General features: G+C 46.1%; 1 protein-coding gene across 1 annotated transcript in view; it reads left to right on the plus strand.

Annotated features, from left to right (window-relative positions):
• The window catches only part of ARFRP1 (ARF related protein 1), a 48,058-nt gene extending 34,326 nt beyond the window's left edge, over window positions 1–13,732 (plus strand). Inside the window, exons 7-8 of the mRNA XM_082271553.1 lie at window positions 4,987–5,087; window positions 13,254–13,732. Coding sequence (XP_082127679.1) covers window positions 4,987–5,087; window positions 13,254–13,341 — 189 coding nt within the window. The 3' untranslated portion in view covers window positions 13,342–13,732. The remainder of the gene's footprint in view (window positions 1–4,986; window positions 5,088–13,253) is intronic.
• The last annotated feature ends 329 nt before the right edge of the window (window positions 13,733–14,061 follow it).

The raw sequence follows: 14,061 nt of genomic DNA on the forward strand, positions 1-14,061 counted from the left end.
TCTGGGACGAACATACGACATTGCACCAGTTTCACCACGCTTGCACGTCCGCGGGCGCTCTGTGTCCCTGGGACACGGCGCAACCCTGATCTCGGTAAAGAACCGATGACGCGGCTCTTTACCCATGTGATCAGCTGTGTCCAATCACAGCTGATCACATGTAAACAAGGAGATGCCATTTATTGGCACTCCTCACCTCACACTGACAGAGTTTGAGGAGAGGAGAGCTGTCCAGCGGCATCTCCTCACAGGGGAGACCTAAACTGGTATCCAGAGCACTGATGATCAGCCTCCTGATTATCAGTGCAGCCCCCATAGTGCCCATTAGTGATGCAGGTCAGTGCTGTGTTTCAGTGCCGCCTATCATTGCCCCTAAGTGCCACCTATCAGTGCCCATCAGTGCTGAATTTCAATGCCACCTATCAGTGCCCATCAGTGCTGAATTTCAATGCCACCTATCAGTGCCCATCAGTGCTGAATTTCAATGCCACCTATCAGTGCCCATCAGTGCTGAATTTCAATGCCACCTATCAGTGCCCATCAGTGCTGAATTTGAATGCCACCTATCAGTGCCCATCAGTGCTGAATTTGAATGCCACCTATCAGTGCCCATCAGTGCTGAATTTAAATGCCACCTATCCGTGCCCATCAGTGCTGCCTATCAGTGCCTCCTCATCAGTGCCCATCAGTGAAGGGGAAAAATTACTTATTCACAAAATTTTATGACAGTAACTAAGTTTTTTTTTTTTTTTTTTTTTTTTTCCATCTGTGCCACATATTAGTGAAGCCTATCAGTGTCGCCTCATCAGCGCACATCAGTGAAGGAGAAAAATTGCTTATTTACAAAATTTACTGACAGAAGCTAAGAAAACTTTTTTTTTTTTATTTTTTTTTAGTAAAAATAAAAAACCCAGCAGTGATTAAATATCACCAAAAAAAAGCTTTATTTGTGTGAAAAGATAAAAATGTCATTTGGGTACAGCGTTACATGACCGAGCAATTGTCATTCAAAGTGTGACAGCGCTGAAAGCTTAAAATTGACCTGGGCACGAAGGGGGTAAGTTGGGGTAAGTTATGTGTAATTAAATAGAATGACACAGGGGAAAAAGTATTGAACACCTGAAGAAAGGGACGCACAAGAAGGCATGGAAAGACAAGACACCAGCTGAAATCTATCAGTAATTAGAATGCAATCTTGTCCCTGGTCAGTGCAAAATAATATCAGCTGGTTCAGTTTTAACTGATGGCCTATAAAAAAGGTGTCTCGTTACCAAGGTGTCACACAAGAAACCTCCCATGATGGATAAAAGCAAAGAGCTCTCTCTCTCTCTCTCAAGACCCTCACAACCTTATTGTTGCAAAAATTTACTGATGGCATTGGTTACAGAAGAATTTATAAACTTCTGAATGTTTCAGTGAGCACTGTGGGGGCCATAATCTGGACGTAGAAAGAATGTACACATAAAAGGGCCATGACGAGGTGCTCCTCGCAAGATGTTTGACAGAGGAGTGAAAGGATTTATCAGATAAGTTGTCAAGAGCCAATGACCCCTTTTGGAGAGCATCAGACCTGGAATTAACAGGCACAATTGTTTCAAAGAAGACAATAAGTAATGCACTCATCCGCCATGGCCTGTATGCCCGCTTACCACGCAAGACTTCTTTGCTGAAGAAAAATCATGTTGAAGCTCGTAAAAGTTGGTGTACAAAATTTAGACAAGCCTGAAATACTGGGAGAATATAGTCTGGTCAGATGAGACCAAAATTTAACTCTTTGGATGCCATAATACACACCATGTTTGGAGGGTAAATGGCACTGCACATCAGCCCAAAATCACCCCCATACCAACAGTGAAGTTTGGAGGTGGGAACATCATGGTGGGGGGCTGTTTTTTCAGCATACGGTACTGGCAAACTTCATGTCATTGAAGGAAGGATGAATGGAAAAATGATGAATGGAAAAATGTACAAAGACATTGTTGATATAAATCTGCTGCCATCTGATACCAGGAGGATGAAGACGAAACGAGGGTGGACATTTCAGCAAGACAATGATCCCAAACACAAAGCCAAGGAAACTCTCAATTGGTTTCAAAGAGAATGAAGCTGCTAGAATGACCCAGCCAATCACCTGACTTGGTTTTTTCTATAGATTTTCTATTGGATTCAAAGATCAGAGTTCATAGAAGAAGATTTGTTGGTGTGGAAGAATGGGTCAAAATCACACCTGAGCAATGCATGGGACTAGTTGCTCCATACAGGAGGCGTCTTAAAGCTGTAATTACCAACAAAGAATTTTGTATGAAGTATTACATTTCACTTAGCGTGTTCAATACCTTTTTCCCTCGTGTCATTCCATTTTATTACACAACTTAATTTCTAAACATATTTGTTTTGATTTCTTTGTATGGATTGCATGGGTTGTTACTGACGTGGCGAAAATTGCATGTCAGTAGAACCTTTAGAGCCCGTTCACACCACTACGACTTGTCAGCCTGACAAGTCGCGGACCATTGTGTAATACAGGAACGGTTCTAATAGGAGCGACACTTAGAAAAAGGTTCCTGTACTACTTTGGGGCGACCTGGAGCGACTTGCATAGACATTCATTTTATGAAGTTCATGCAAGTCGCGCCGAAGTCGCGTTGCATGTGACTTCACAGGTCGCCCCCTAAGTCATAGTGTGAACCGGCTCTTAGAAATAGATTTACCTAAAAAAATGGTGACGTGTTCAATACTTATTTTAACGGCTGTAAAGACCAGACTTGCGTCTAATTATTTTGTTGCCGAGAGTTTCATACAAGTGTTGAAGAGTGGCGGTTCCCATTCAATGTGCTTGTCGCTTGATCCTCCTAACAAAATGTATAGGGAAAGGGGATTTTCTTTATAGACCTCCCCAGAGAAAAATATAAATGCCACTCTTCTCAAGGTTAAATATACAATCATTAGTAATACTATATTAGAAAAAAAACTCTATCTTGAATAAAATACTATAAAATTTAAGGATGCATATATCCTAATCCAATAGTTGGCCAACGTGTTTTGCGGGTATTCCTCTTCTTCAGGGCCGAGAGTTTGGTTGGGACATACACTCAACAAAAAGAACATCTACAAGAAGGACAGAAATATTAAATTATTTATCAATAACAACAGTACCCTATGTTTGTGACAAACCACAGGGAAGAAACAAAATTAGAATATCGATTAAAATATTATAAAAAGGAGAGCTGTCCACAGTCCTGAAGAGGAGGAATACCTGAAAAACGCAGACTAACATTTGGGCTAGGATATATCTGTCCACAATTTGCATCTTCAATAATTGTATTGTATTACCCACTTAAGGACCAGGCCTATTTCTGACACTAGTTAAAATCATAATTTTTTGCAAATGACTTAGAACCCACAAACATTATATATATATATATATATATATATATATATATATATATATATATATATATATATATATATATATATATATATATATTATAATTTTTTTTTTTTTTTTAGTAGAGACCTTCGAGAATAAAATGGAGATCGTTGCAATACTTTGTCACACTGTATTTGCGCAGCGGTCTTACAAACGCAATTTCTTTTTTAAAAAAAAAAATACACTTTTTCTAATTAAAAAAAAAATAAGAAAACCGTAAAAGTTAGCCCGATTTTTTTTTTTTTTTTTTTTTTTCTATAATGTGAAAGATAATGTTACAACAAGTAAATTGATACATAACATGTCATGCTTCAAAATTGCGCACGCTTATGGAATGGCGACAAACTTTGGTACTTAAAAAATCTCCATAGGCTACAGGTTAGTATTATTGCGCTCTCTCTTACTATCGTGGTGATACCTCATGTGTGGTTTGAACACCGTTTATAGATGTGGGCGCAACTTGCGTATGCACGAGCTTGAAGGGACGGGGCGTTTTTCTCTTACTTATTTTACTTTTATTTTTATACTGTCCCTTTAAAAAAAAAAAAAAATTTGATCACTTTAATTCCTATTACAAGGAATGTAAACATCCCTTGTAATAGAAATAAGCAGGACAGGACCTCTTTAATGTGAGATCTGGCGTCAGAGACCTCAGATCTCACATTTACAAAAAACGTAATTTTTTTTTTTATAAAAAAAAAAAAAAAAAAAATTGTCCCTTTTTTTTTAAGACCGTTGGGTGGAAGTGACATTTGACGTCGCTACAGTCCTCCAAGGGCATAGAGTTGAGTGGGGACCATCTTGCCCTCACTCGACTTCCTGCCCATCAGGCAAAAGGATTGAAAAGTTTTCCCTGCTACCAACGGCCTTGGAAGGCGGGGAAAATTGCCGGGAAGCTGCGGGGGGACATCTCTCCCGCAGCCCATAAAAATGATCCCGTAAGGAATTCACCACTGGGACCACTTTTATGTGAAAGAGGACCACCGGCTGTGTAAGAAAATAGCAGGGTTATGGCAGCTATCTGCTGCCATAATTCTGGTATTTAACGTCAAATTAGCGACATAAATGCATGGTGGGTGGTAGATGGAGTCTATATATTAATAATTGTACACTATATAAGTAAGGGAAGCAGGGAAAAAAACTAACAAAAAATGAATATTGATTACAGTATCATGCAAAAGCAAAAATGGAGCTGTCCAGTCCTGAAAAAGCTGAAAACCTGCTAAACGCGTAGACCAACATTTGGGCTAGGATATAGCTGTCCAGTAACTGCATCTTCAATAACTTTTATTGCATTTACGATGGATTTTACAGATCAATAATAACAGTACCCTATATACTGTAAGTGACAAACTGCAGGAAAAAGAAGAACTAACATAAGAATATCAATTACAAATATGAAAAAACAATATTTGTCGATCCCTACTGTGTATATAGTATATCCACCTCTGCAGTGTTCCCCCACTGCTTCTTCCTTCATCTTAGAGTGGGTAAAATGCCAGGTTCTTCTGGGTATTCCTTTTTCTTTAATGTATTTTTGTTTGGTGTCTTTCCAGGGCTGCCTGTCCATTCCAGATATCAAAACTGCCTTCAGTGATTGTATCAACAAGATTGGAAAAAGGGACTGTCTCACCCAGGCATGCTCTGCCCTTTCTGGGTAAGAACAGATGTTGTATACTATAATCTAATTTTGTGTTAGGCCACATTCACACTTGCGAATGAGCCCAACAATGATGACATACCAGAACCCCAGCGGGGGTTCCTGGCAGGAAGCAGCCCCATTGACAGCAGTAGGAAACTGCCGGCTTCCGTAGCTAATTGTGGCCGCTTGCCTGTAATCGCTCATGAAGCGATCACCTACGAGTGATCTGCCCTGAATACATTGGGGTTGATTTACTAAAACTAGGAAGTGCAAAATCTGCATGGTAGCCAAACAGCTTTTAACTTCAGCTTGTTCAATAAAAGGGGTTGGAAAGTCAGAAGGTTTTTTTTTATCTTAATGCATTCCGTGTGCAGCGGCCTCCCTCGGCCCCCCCTAATACTTACCTGAGGTCCCTCTCTCTCCAGCCATGTCCCCGAGGTGTCTCAGTTGTCCAAGATTCTCCCTCCTGATTGGCAGACATACACCAGCGGCGCCATTGGCTAGCTGATTTGTTTGACAGCAGCGGGAGCCAATCAGGAGAGAGAGGGGTCAGTGCTCCGTGTCTGAATGGACACAGGGAGCTGTGACTCGGCTCAGGTGCCCCCATAGCAATGTAATGATTAAGCACACAGTCAGTGTGTGAAACGCGTCTACCTTGTCACGATTGTCATATTTGGATGTCCAGTCAATAAATCTGGATTTTGACTCAACCTGGAGTGCTGCCAATTCCTTTTCTTTTATCAAGTTTTCACGGAGGCGAGCCGGGGCATGCACCGGTGTGAGTCATCAGGCAATTACACCACCTTGAGCAGTGACTCCTTGTCTGTTCAATTGCCCCCATAGCAAGCTGCTTGCTGTGGGGTCACCCAACAGGAGGGAGGAGCCAAGCAAGCCGAAGAGGAGGATCCGGGCTGCTCTGTGCAAATGCACTTCAACAGAGGAGGCAAGAAAAACATATTTGTTATTTTTATAGGGAAAAAGAAACGAGACTTTACAATCACTTGAGGCTTTAAAAAAAAAAAAACACCTAGAAGCTGATTGGTTTCTATGCACAGCTCCACCAGATTTTGCACTCTCCGTGTTTAGTAAATTAACCCCAGACTATCCGCATCCATGGGCCGATCACTCACAGGTGATCATTCCATGCACAATTACATGCAAGCAGCCGCAATTAGCTGTGGAAGTTTGCAGTCCCCCATTGCTTTTAATGGGGCCTCTTCCTGCAGCTTTTTGCCGAGAACTCCTGCTGGGGTTCCTGCATGTAATCTGTGTCTGGCCCATTCGCAGGTGTGAATGTGGCCCTAGAGTTTAAATTCAGTACTCCTATAGTGAGGGATAAGGGGGAGTTAAAGAGGAGCTCCAGTCATTTTTGTGTTTATTAAAAGTTAGCAGCTACAAAAACTGTAGCAGCTGACTTTTATTAAACAGCCACTCACCTGTCCCACAATCCAGCGATGTGCTCACCTGAGCCTCCCTGTCTCCTCTCCCCGGCACCAGAATCTCAACTGTGGGCACCCATCTGTAACGGCTTGCGGCCTCACAGCCAAGTGCCCACTGCGCATTTGCGAGTATTACTGAATGGTCCGGCAGTCTTCTGAAGACTGCAGGGAAGGGGAAGAGGAGAACTTCTGCCTAGATTGTGGAAGCACGTACCTCTCAAAACTTTGTCCCCCCCCCCCCCCCCCAAAAAAAGACATGCCAAATGTGGCAGCGGAGAAGTTTAAAGCGTAACTTCCCCTTTTGGGTGGAGCTCTGCTTTATTAGTGTGTGTCCAATGTCCTGCTGGCTGCTGCTTCCTTCATGCTGCTGGCTGGAAATTGCTCATAGCGGCAATCTTCACAGCAGAGGCTGCGAGTATGAAGGGCTTTCTGGCCCCTTCACCATTCACATAACTAGTAGTTATTGTCCCACAATGCATGATGTTCTGTGAATGGGCAGGGGAGATCCTGTCATTCATCTGCTCCACCCTAAAGGAGTGTCTCTATTAAAATAATAAAAAGATCTGTGTACTATTTTAGGTCCTCTCTGGTCTGGTCACATGATCCTGCAGCTCTGTGTAAGAAAGCGCTTGACAACTGCTATAAATTCAAGGAGCCGGGATGTCACCCATGCTCTCCCATGGCCCAGCCATTGTTGGCACTCGCTCCTCTCCCCTGTAGCAGCCGCTCACTGACACAGGGGAGACAGAGCTGCGGGATCATGTGACCAGATTGGATTAAAAACAGGTAAGTACACAACATTTCTCTTTTGTTCATTGACGGCCACAGCTCCCGATTCTTCTTAACCATTGTGTTATTCTGCCCCCTACAGGAGTTGGACACTAGGCAGGAAAAAGCTTTACTACGCCTATGGGCAGTCCCAGGGGGTTTACGCCCACTCTCTCCTCTAGGCACTCCGTTTTTCTCTGGCTAGTCTGGAGTAAGGACCTAGTTCCTTGCTGGGATCTCTGGTCCTGTCAATTTTTTCTTTTTACATTGAATTTTTTCCTATCTTTGTTATTTTGTTCCTGTGAGACTTTACAATCAATTGCCGGACTGGACGATGGGACTGGATAATTTAGATCCTGATGGTCCCCCCAGTCTGGCCAGCAAGCGCACGCAGATCGCAGCTCCGCGCTAGGTCAGACGCGACATAGCCCCACCGGATAGGGGCTGACCTGCAAGTTAAACGTCTCACAAGAACGCATACGACCTGGCCTCCACCTGAGTGGCAGCGTTTCTCCTGGCCGACAGCACCCACATTACGATGGAGTGGTGGTCTGTCCAGAGCGTTGCCCACCCTGTTCCTGGTAGGGTAAGTAGCTGTTCCCCTTTACTCCTGGACAGTTTTGGGGTGGACCCCAAGGTTTCCCTCCTCCCCCCCCCCCCAGCCCCTCTAAAATTTTGGTGGTCTTTGCCCCCCCCCCCCCCCTCAGAGTGAGGTTATAAGCTGGCTGTTGCCACATGCTCTTAAGGGGGGCTGGTTGGAGTTGCTGCTGCCTGGGCTTTCCTGCTGCACAACAGGGGATTGAGCAGGGTTTCCTGCCACCCTGGGGGTTGGTGTCTAGGGCAGGGATGTCCTCTGTGCTGCCTGTGGCAGTTGTTGGGCTGGGGAAGCAGATAGTTTAGCACCCGCGGGTACGTGCCTCATGTGGCCTGATCCAGACGAAAATTTAGACTGCGCCTTTTCGGCCTACTTAGTCAGAAAACTACATGAGGTGGCCCCTGTGAGGATGGCTGAAGCCACTGCCTCCCGTTTGGGCATCCGCCCTCCCCTCCGCTATCCCTGGGTGGTCGGCTGTGCTGGGGCTCGCGTCTAGGCAGCTGGGTGCCCATAAAAATTAGGCCCCGACCTACGAGGCCATGCATCAGTCGGGCACCTCCATTGGGGGAGGGGGGGGGTACGTTATAACTGAAGTCCCCACTCTTCCTTTGGACATCTGCCGGGCTGGGATCTCTTTACTTTCGGCTAAACCTCCACAAAAACTTAGGCTGCTAGGTGTAAGATTCTGGTACCTCTGGTACCCTTATTTTCCATTTTCTTTCAAATATGCGTCCCACCTTTCTAATTAGGTGGTACGCATACACCTTTAAGACAGATAACGTCATCGCAGAGCGGCTATTTCAACCGCCGGCGTTCTCTCTCACGTTGTTCGTTCAACCTGCCTGTGTGTCCACATGCTTACAAGCTTGTCTTGCTGCCGGAACCTCCAGCTACTTTCTTTTACTTGGAACAGACCGGAACCTCGCTACTGATCCCTGTATCTCGCTACTGGATCACTCCCTCACTACTGGACCCTTCTACTACTAACCTTACTAAGTGATAAGTACCCCACAGGGGAATCCTCCATAACCTTACTTACACTATCTACCTCTGCACATTAAGGACTGTTACTATCTATGCATACTAATTCTATCATCTGCACTGTTACATAGATTGCTAGCTCTTGAGTCTACTACCATCTATCCTTGCACTGGGTTAGTCTATCCTGTATTTGTCATCTGCTGTCCTTACCACCTGTTACCATACTCGATTACTAACCTATCTGCATTCTACCTAATACCATCTAATACTCTCCTGAACATTTCTATCAAGTGCTTACCATCTTTGTCACTGTTCACACCTGTCCCTTCAGCACATCATCTTCATACTATCATATACATCCTATCACTCCAGGAACATCTTATTGAGTGTGTATGTGTGTATATCTGTATGCTGAAGCTGACAGGCCCACGATGATGAGTCTGGAGAGTTGGATCTGGTTATTCAACACATCTCTACATGACTACTGAGTGGAGATTCTGCAGCTGCAAATCCAGCCTACTACAAAAACGCAGGAGCGTTACACTAGGCCATGTGGTCAGGGGTGGCGCTTCATTTTTTTAATGACAGCCTTGCCACCATTATTGTCTAAAGGCACCTGCCCCTTTTTAAGGCTACGAGACCATCAGGGTCCCCTGCCTGTGTGTCTGTGCCACAGCGGGTGGCCCTCTTTTTAAGGGGGCTTTTTCCTATTATGCCCTCTATGGAAGGCTTGTATGGTGACCTCCTTGTTTTTTTTTTTTTTTTGCAGGGTTCAGGAGGTGGTCCATTTGTGTGCCCTTGGTCGGCGTCTCCTTTGTGGGATCGCAGTTGGCGGTCTCCCCTAATTGTTTTTCGGGTGAGCTTAGTACTGGGTCTGCGTCTGCTCAGATAGTGAGGATGATTCCTATGCTCCTCTAGCCGTGGATGAAAATGCGCTGGTGAATGCACTGTTTGTGTCAGTGTGTGACACTTTAAAAAAATGGGAGGTTGCGGCTGATGCTGCATCAGAGGAGCCGGTCCCTTTTGGCACCCACAGGCCCTCCAAAGCTGCGAGGGTACTCCCTTTTCTGCTTACTTTGACAACATTGTCACAAAACAGTGAGGTTGTCCAAAACGCAGTGGTTCCTAAGCGCTTTTTGCTTGCGGTGTCCTTATGAGGATTAACTGCATTAAAGGTGGACAGTCCCACCTGTAGTGGACTTGTCGGTTTCCATGTTAAATAAAGCTACCTTCATTCCGGCCTGCCAACTGAGGTAATCCACCTGCCAGTTTTCCACCCCGGGAATGTGTACGGCGGGGAGGGCTGAAACGAACCGTTCTGCTCCCCTTAGAAAGCCGGCAACCTCCAGAGCCGAAAAGACACTTCTTGTGCTCCCCTGGTGCTTGACATAAACCGTGGCATTGTCCACTTGAATGCACACTGGTTATCCCTGAAGACGATCCGTCCATTGGTCCAGACACAGTCTGATCGCTAGAGTACGAAGACATTGATCTGTAGACTGGACTCTTCCAGTGTCCAGATCCCCTGAGCAGAATGTTTGCTAAGGAAGCCTCCGTAGCCGGACAGGCTAAGATCCATGGTGACCACTGTCCAATACAAGATGAGGAAGGATGTGCCCAGGCGAAGTGCCGGAGAACAAAGCCACCATATAAGGGACTCCTTCGTTCCCGGACTCAGCCGGATCTGATTGTCCAGAGACTGCAGAGTCTTGTCCCATTTGGTCAGAATCTCCCTTTGCAGGAAACTGGTATTGGAACTGTGCAAACGGAACTTCCTCGAGGGTCGACACCATCAGACCCAGCACCCGCATTCAAGTCCGGAGGGATGACCATCTGCTGGACAGCATGAGATGAATTGCAGTCTGCAATTTCTGGAGTTTGCCCAGAGGAAGGAGCACTCTGGCTAGGAGACTCCGCTTGCAGAAGGAGGTCGTCCAAGTAGCTGAGTACCGCGAGCCCCCGTTGGCATAAAAAAGCTAGCACCGATGCTAACACTTTTGAAAAGACCCGAGGAGAGGCGAGACCAAAGGGTAACCCCACAAACTGATAATGCTCATCTCCCATGGAAAAGCGGAGGATGCGCTGGTGACCGGAAGGTAAGCATCCTTGATGTCGCTAGAGGCAAGAAAATCCTCCTGACGCAGGGATGCCACCACCGTGGACTCCATTCTGAACCCACACAAAGCAGTTCAATGCCTTGAGGTCCAGGATTGGACGCACCTTCCTGGAAACTGTGAACAGGTTTGAGTAAAAACCCTTAAAACTTCACGAAGTCGGAACCGGGACAGGTCTTTTACCGCCCCAAACAGACCCTCTAAGCGGTCTGGGGACAGGCGCAAGTTGGAAGGAAAGAACCTTGCCAGGGGACAAGAGTGAAACTCGATCTTTTAGCCCGACCGAATGACTTTGTGGACCCACTTGTCTTGTACCAGGGAAGTCCACGGGTCCGGAAACTAACAAAGACATCCCCCCACCCCCGATACGAGTGAGGGCGCACCTTCATGCTGAAGAAACCTTGTCCACGGTCCCCCCCCCCCCCCCCCCCTGTGATACCATTAAGGGTAGCTCCAAACAGGCGACCTCCTTGAAAGGGTAGATCAGTCAAGGACTTTTTAGAAGTCTGGTCCGCAGACCAGCATTTGAGCCAAAAGACACGCCGAAGGAAGGACAACTGCCGAAACTGAGACCTGTACCACTAGGAGAGCCGTTTCCAAAGAGGCATCGCAGGTAAAATGCAGCCCCTGGACCAGCTGGTCCGCCAGCTCAGCAAAGGGAGGGGGGAGCTGTTCTCCCTCCAGGTCATGGCGTAAAAGCTTAGCCCACTCAGTCAGTCAGTTTGTGACACCAGGGCAATGGTGAAATCCAGCCTCAGTGCTGAACCAGCAAGAGTGTACATTTTGTGGGCTACAACCTCCGTTTTCCTGTCAGCCTTGTTCAATCTGGAAACCGGAGGGTCCACCACCGGTGGAACAGTCTACTTCTTAAGAGGGGATTCCTCATAGGGGTAACATCTAAAAAATTGCTCAGGGATGCTTTGGTAGCCCCCACTCTTGTAAAAATAGGCGGGAAAAGGAAACGCCCTTGTCGCTCTAGATTGCTTGTGAGTGCCAAAGGGAACCTGTGCCTCAGTTGCAGCTGCATCCCCCATCTTTAAGGTCTCAAGTACAGATACAATAGGTGCTTCCACCAGCACCTTTTCGTGCGCGGTTGCAGATGTGGAGGAATCCTCCTCACTATCGGAGGATTCTGGAAGCGTGGTTGCAGACCCAGCAGGGTGACCCACGTCTGCGACGGCCGAATCAGAATCAGATGAGGCAGGGGAAGGCGGGGGGCGCTTTTTGCTAGCCCGTCGTCCGAAAGCCACCTCCACTCGGGACCCAAAGGACTCCAGGACCACCATCAGTGCATCGCTGGATGGTTGGGACCCGGAGGGCCCCACAGCCTCAGAGAGGGGATCAGGTGGGGAGATGTGCTTCAAAGACTCCAATGAGTCACCAGGGGGACCCCACAAAAAAGGTGTAAAACATTGCAAGGGGCAACCCCGACTGCACCGCCCGTTCGCCAGGCACAAAGCTCCAAGCGATCCTCAGCAGAGGAGGGGCCAATGTCCACCCCACTATATTGTGTGTGTATATATATATATATATATATATATATATATATATATATATATATATATATATATATATATATATATATATATATATATATATAATTGTGTGTGTGTGTGTGTGTGTGTGTGTATGTATATATAAATATATATAATCGGAGGGAGAGGGGGGACAGCTACTCTTAATATACCAGGAACTGGGTGGGCACCGCTCCAGACAGAACCCCTCTCCATCGAAATGGGGGGGGCTGTCGGCCAGGAGGAAGGCTGTGACTCGGGCCGAGACCCGTCGTATGCGACCTCACAAGGAGTTTAACTCGCAGGCCAGCCCCCGTCCGTTGGTGCTATGTAGCGGCTGACCTAGCACGGAGCTGAGGTACGTGCGCACTCGCTGGCCAGACTGGGGTGGCCACTGGATCTAAATTATCCAGCCCGTCACCCACTCCGGCAGTTGATTGTAGTTGAACTAGGTCCCTACTCCTGACTAGGCAGAAAAAAACTGAGTACCTATAGCAGGGAGAGGGGAGTATACCCCTGGGGACTGCCCATAGGCGTAGCCACTTTCTTTTTCTGTCTAATGTCCTATTCCTGTAGGGGGCAGTATAACCCAATGGTTATGAAGATCAGGAGCTGTGTCCGTCAATGAACGAAAGAAAACCTTTTTCTTTTTTGTATTTAGAGCTGCTAGGCGATGGATTTTTAAACTTTGGAGTTGAACTTTATTATAATTTCAGTTTTTAGTAGGCTTTGTTGGGCTGGGTATTGACCTCTCTTATCTCTCTTTCCAGGAGGGGTGTAAATGAAGGCGTGGAGTGGATGGTCAAGTGCGTAGTGAGAAATATTCATCGGCCCCCAAGACAAAAGGACATCACATAGGGTGTGACGATGAACAGCGCCCGGAGAATTTTCTATGGAGCTGTTGCTACAACAGACTGGAATGTATATATCCCGTACCTGCCAACCGACTCCTCTGTATAGATAACCTGTATAGAATTCTATTTATCTTAAATTCGTCTGTGAACTTCTCTGCCCTGTGAGCAACTTTAAACATGTGGCAATATCAACACTCCCTCTCCCCCCCCCCCCCCCCCTCCCCCAATTCCCATCCTCTGTAATGCAGCTACCTCTCAGTACTGCTCACCACCCCTAGAGGGCGATGCTTCCTAAGAACGAATGCATCAGTTTGTGAAGTTGCAACTATCACACAAAGAATAATTAAGAACGGCAGAGTTTTGACAGATTGGCAACTATATTCAGGGAATGGAGGAAGTCACTAATTAAGCTAAAGTCGTTGCTAGGAAGTATTTAGAAATACAAGGCCTGCTAGTGAAAATGCATTTGTTTTTTTCCACTTACCTGGAACAAGAATTTGCATAATTAGATGGAACAGCCTGACTTACTGTACTTTTTTTCTCCAGCTCAGTGACTCTGAAAGTAAAGCCAAAAGACTGTCAATGACGGCCTAGCAACTTGCATTATCAGCAGTGGCGGATTTCACGTTGCGCTTAACATAAATTTAAGTCCCCGTGCAAGAAAATACCTCCCGTAGCCATGCGGAGCTGCCCTGATAGCTGTTAGACACACTCCTCTCCTCTC

Source organism: Pelophylax lessonae (assembly GCF_965119305.1).
Source record: "Pelophylax lessonae genome assembly, chromosome: 11".
NCBI classification, from domain to species: domain Eukaryota; kingdom Metazoa; phylum Chordata; class Amphibia; order Anura; family Ranidae; genus Pelophylax; species Pelophylax lessonae.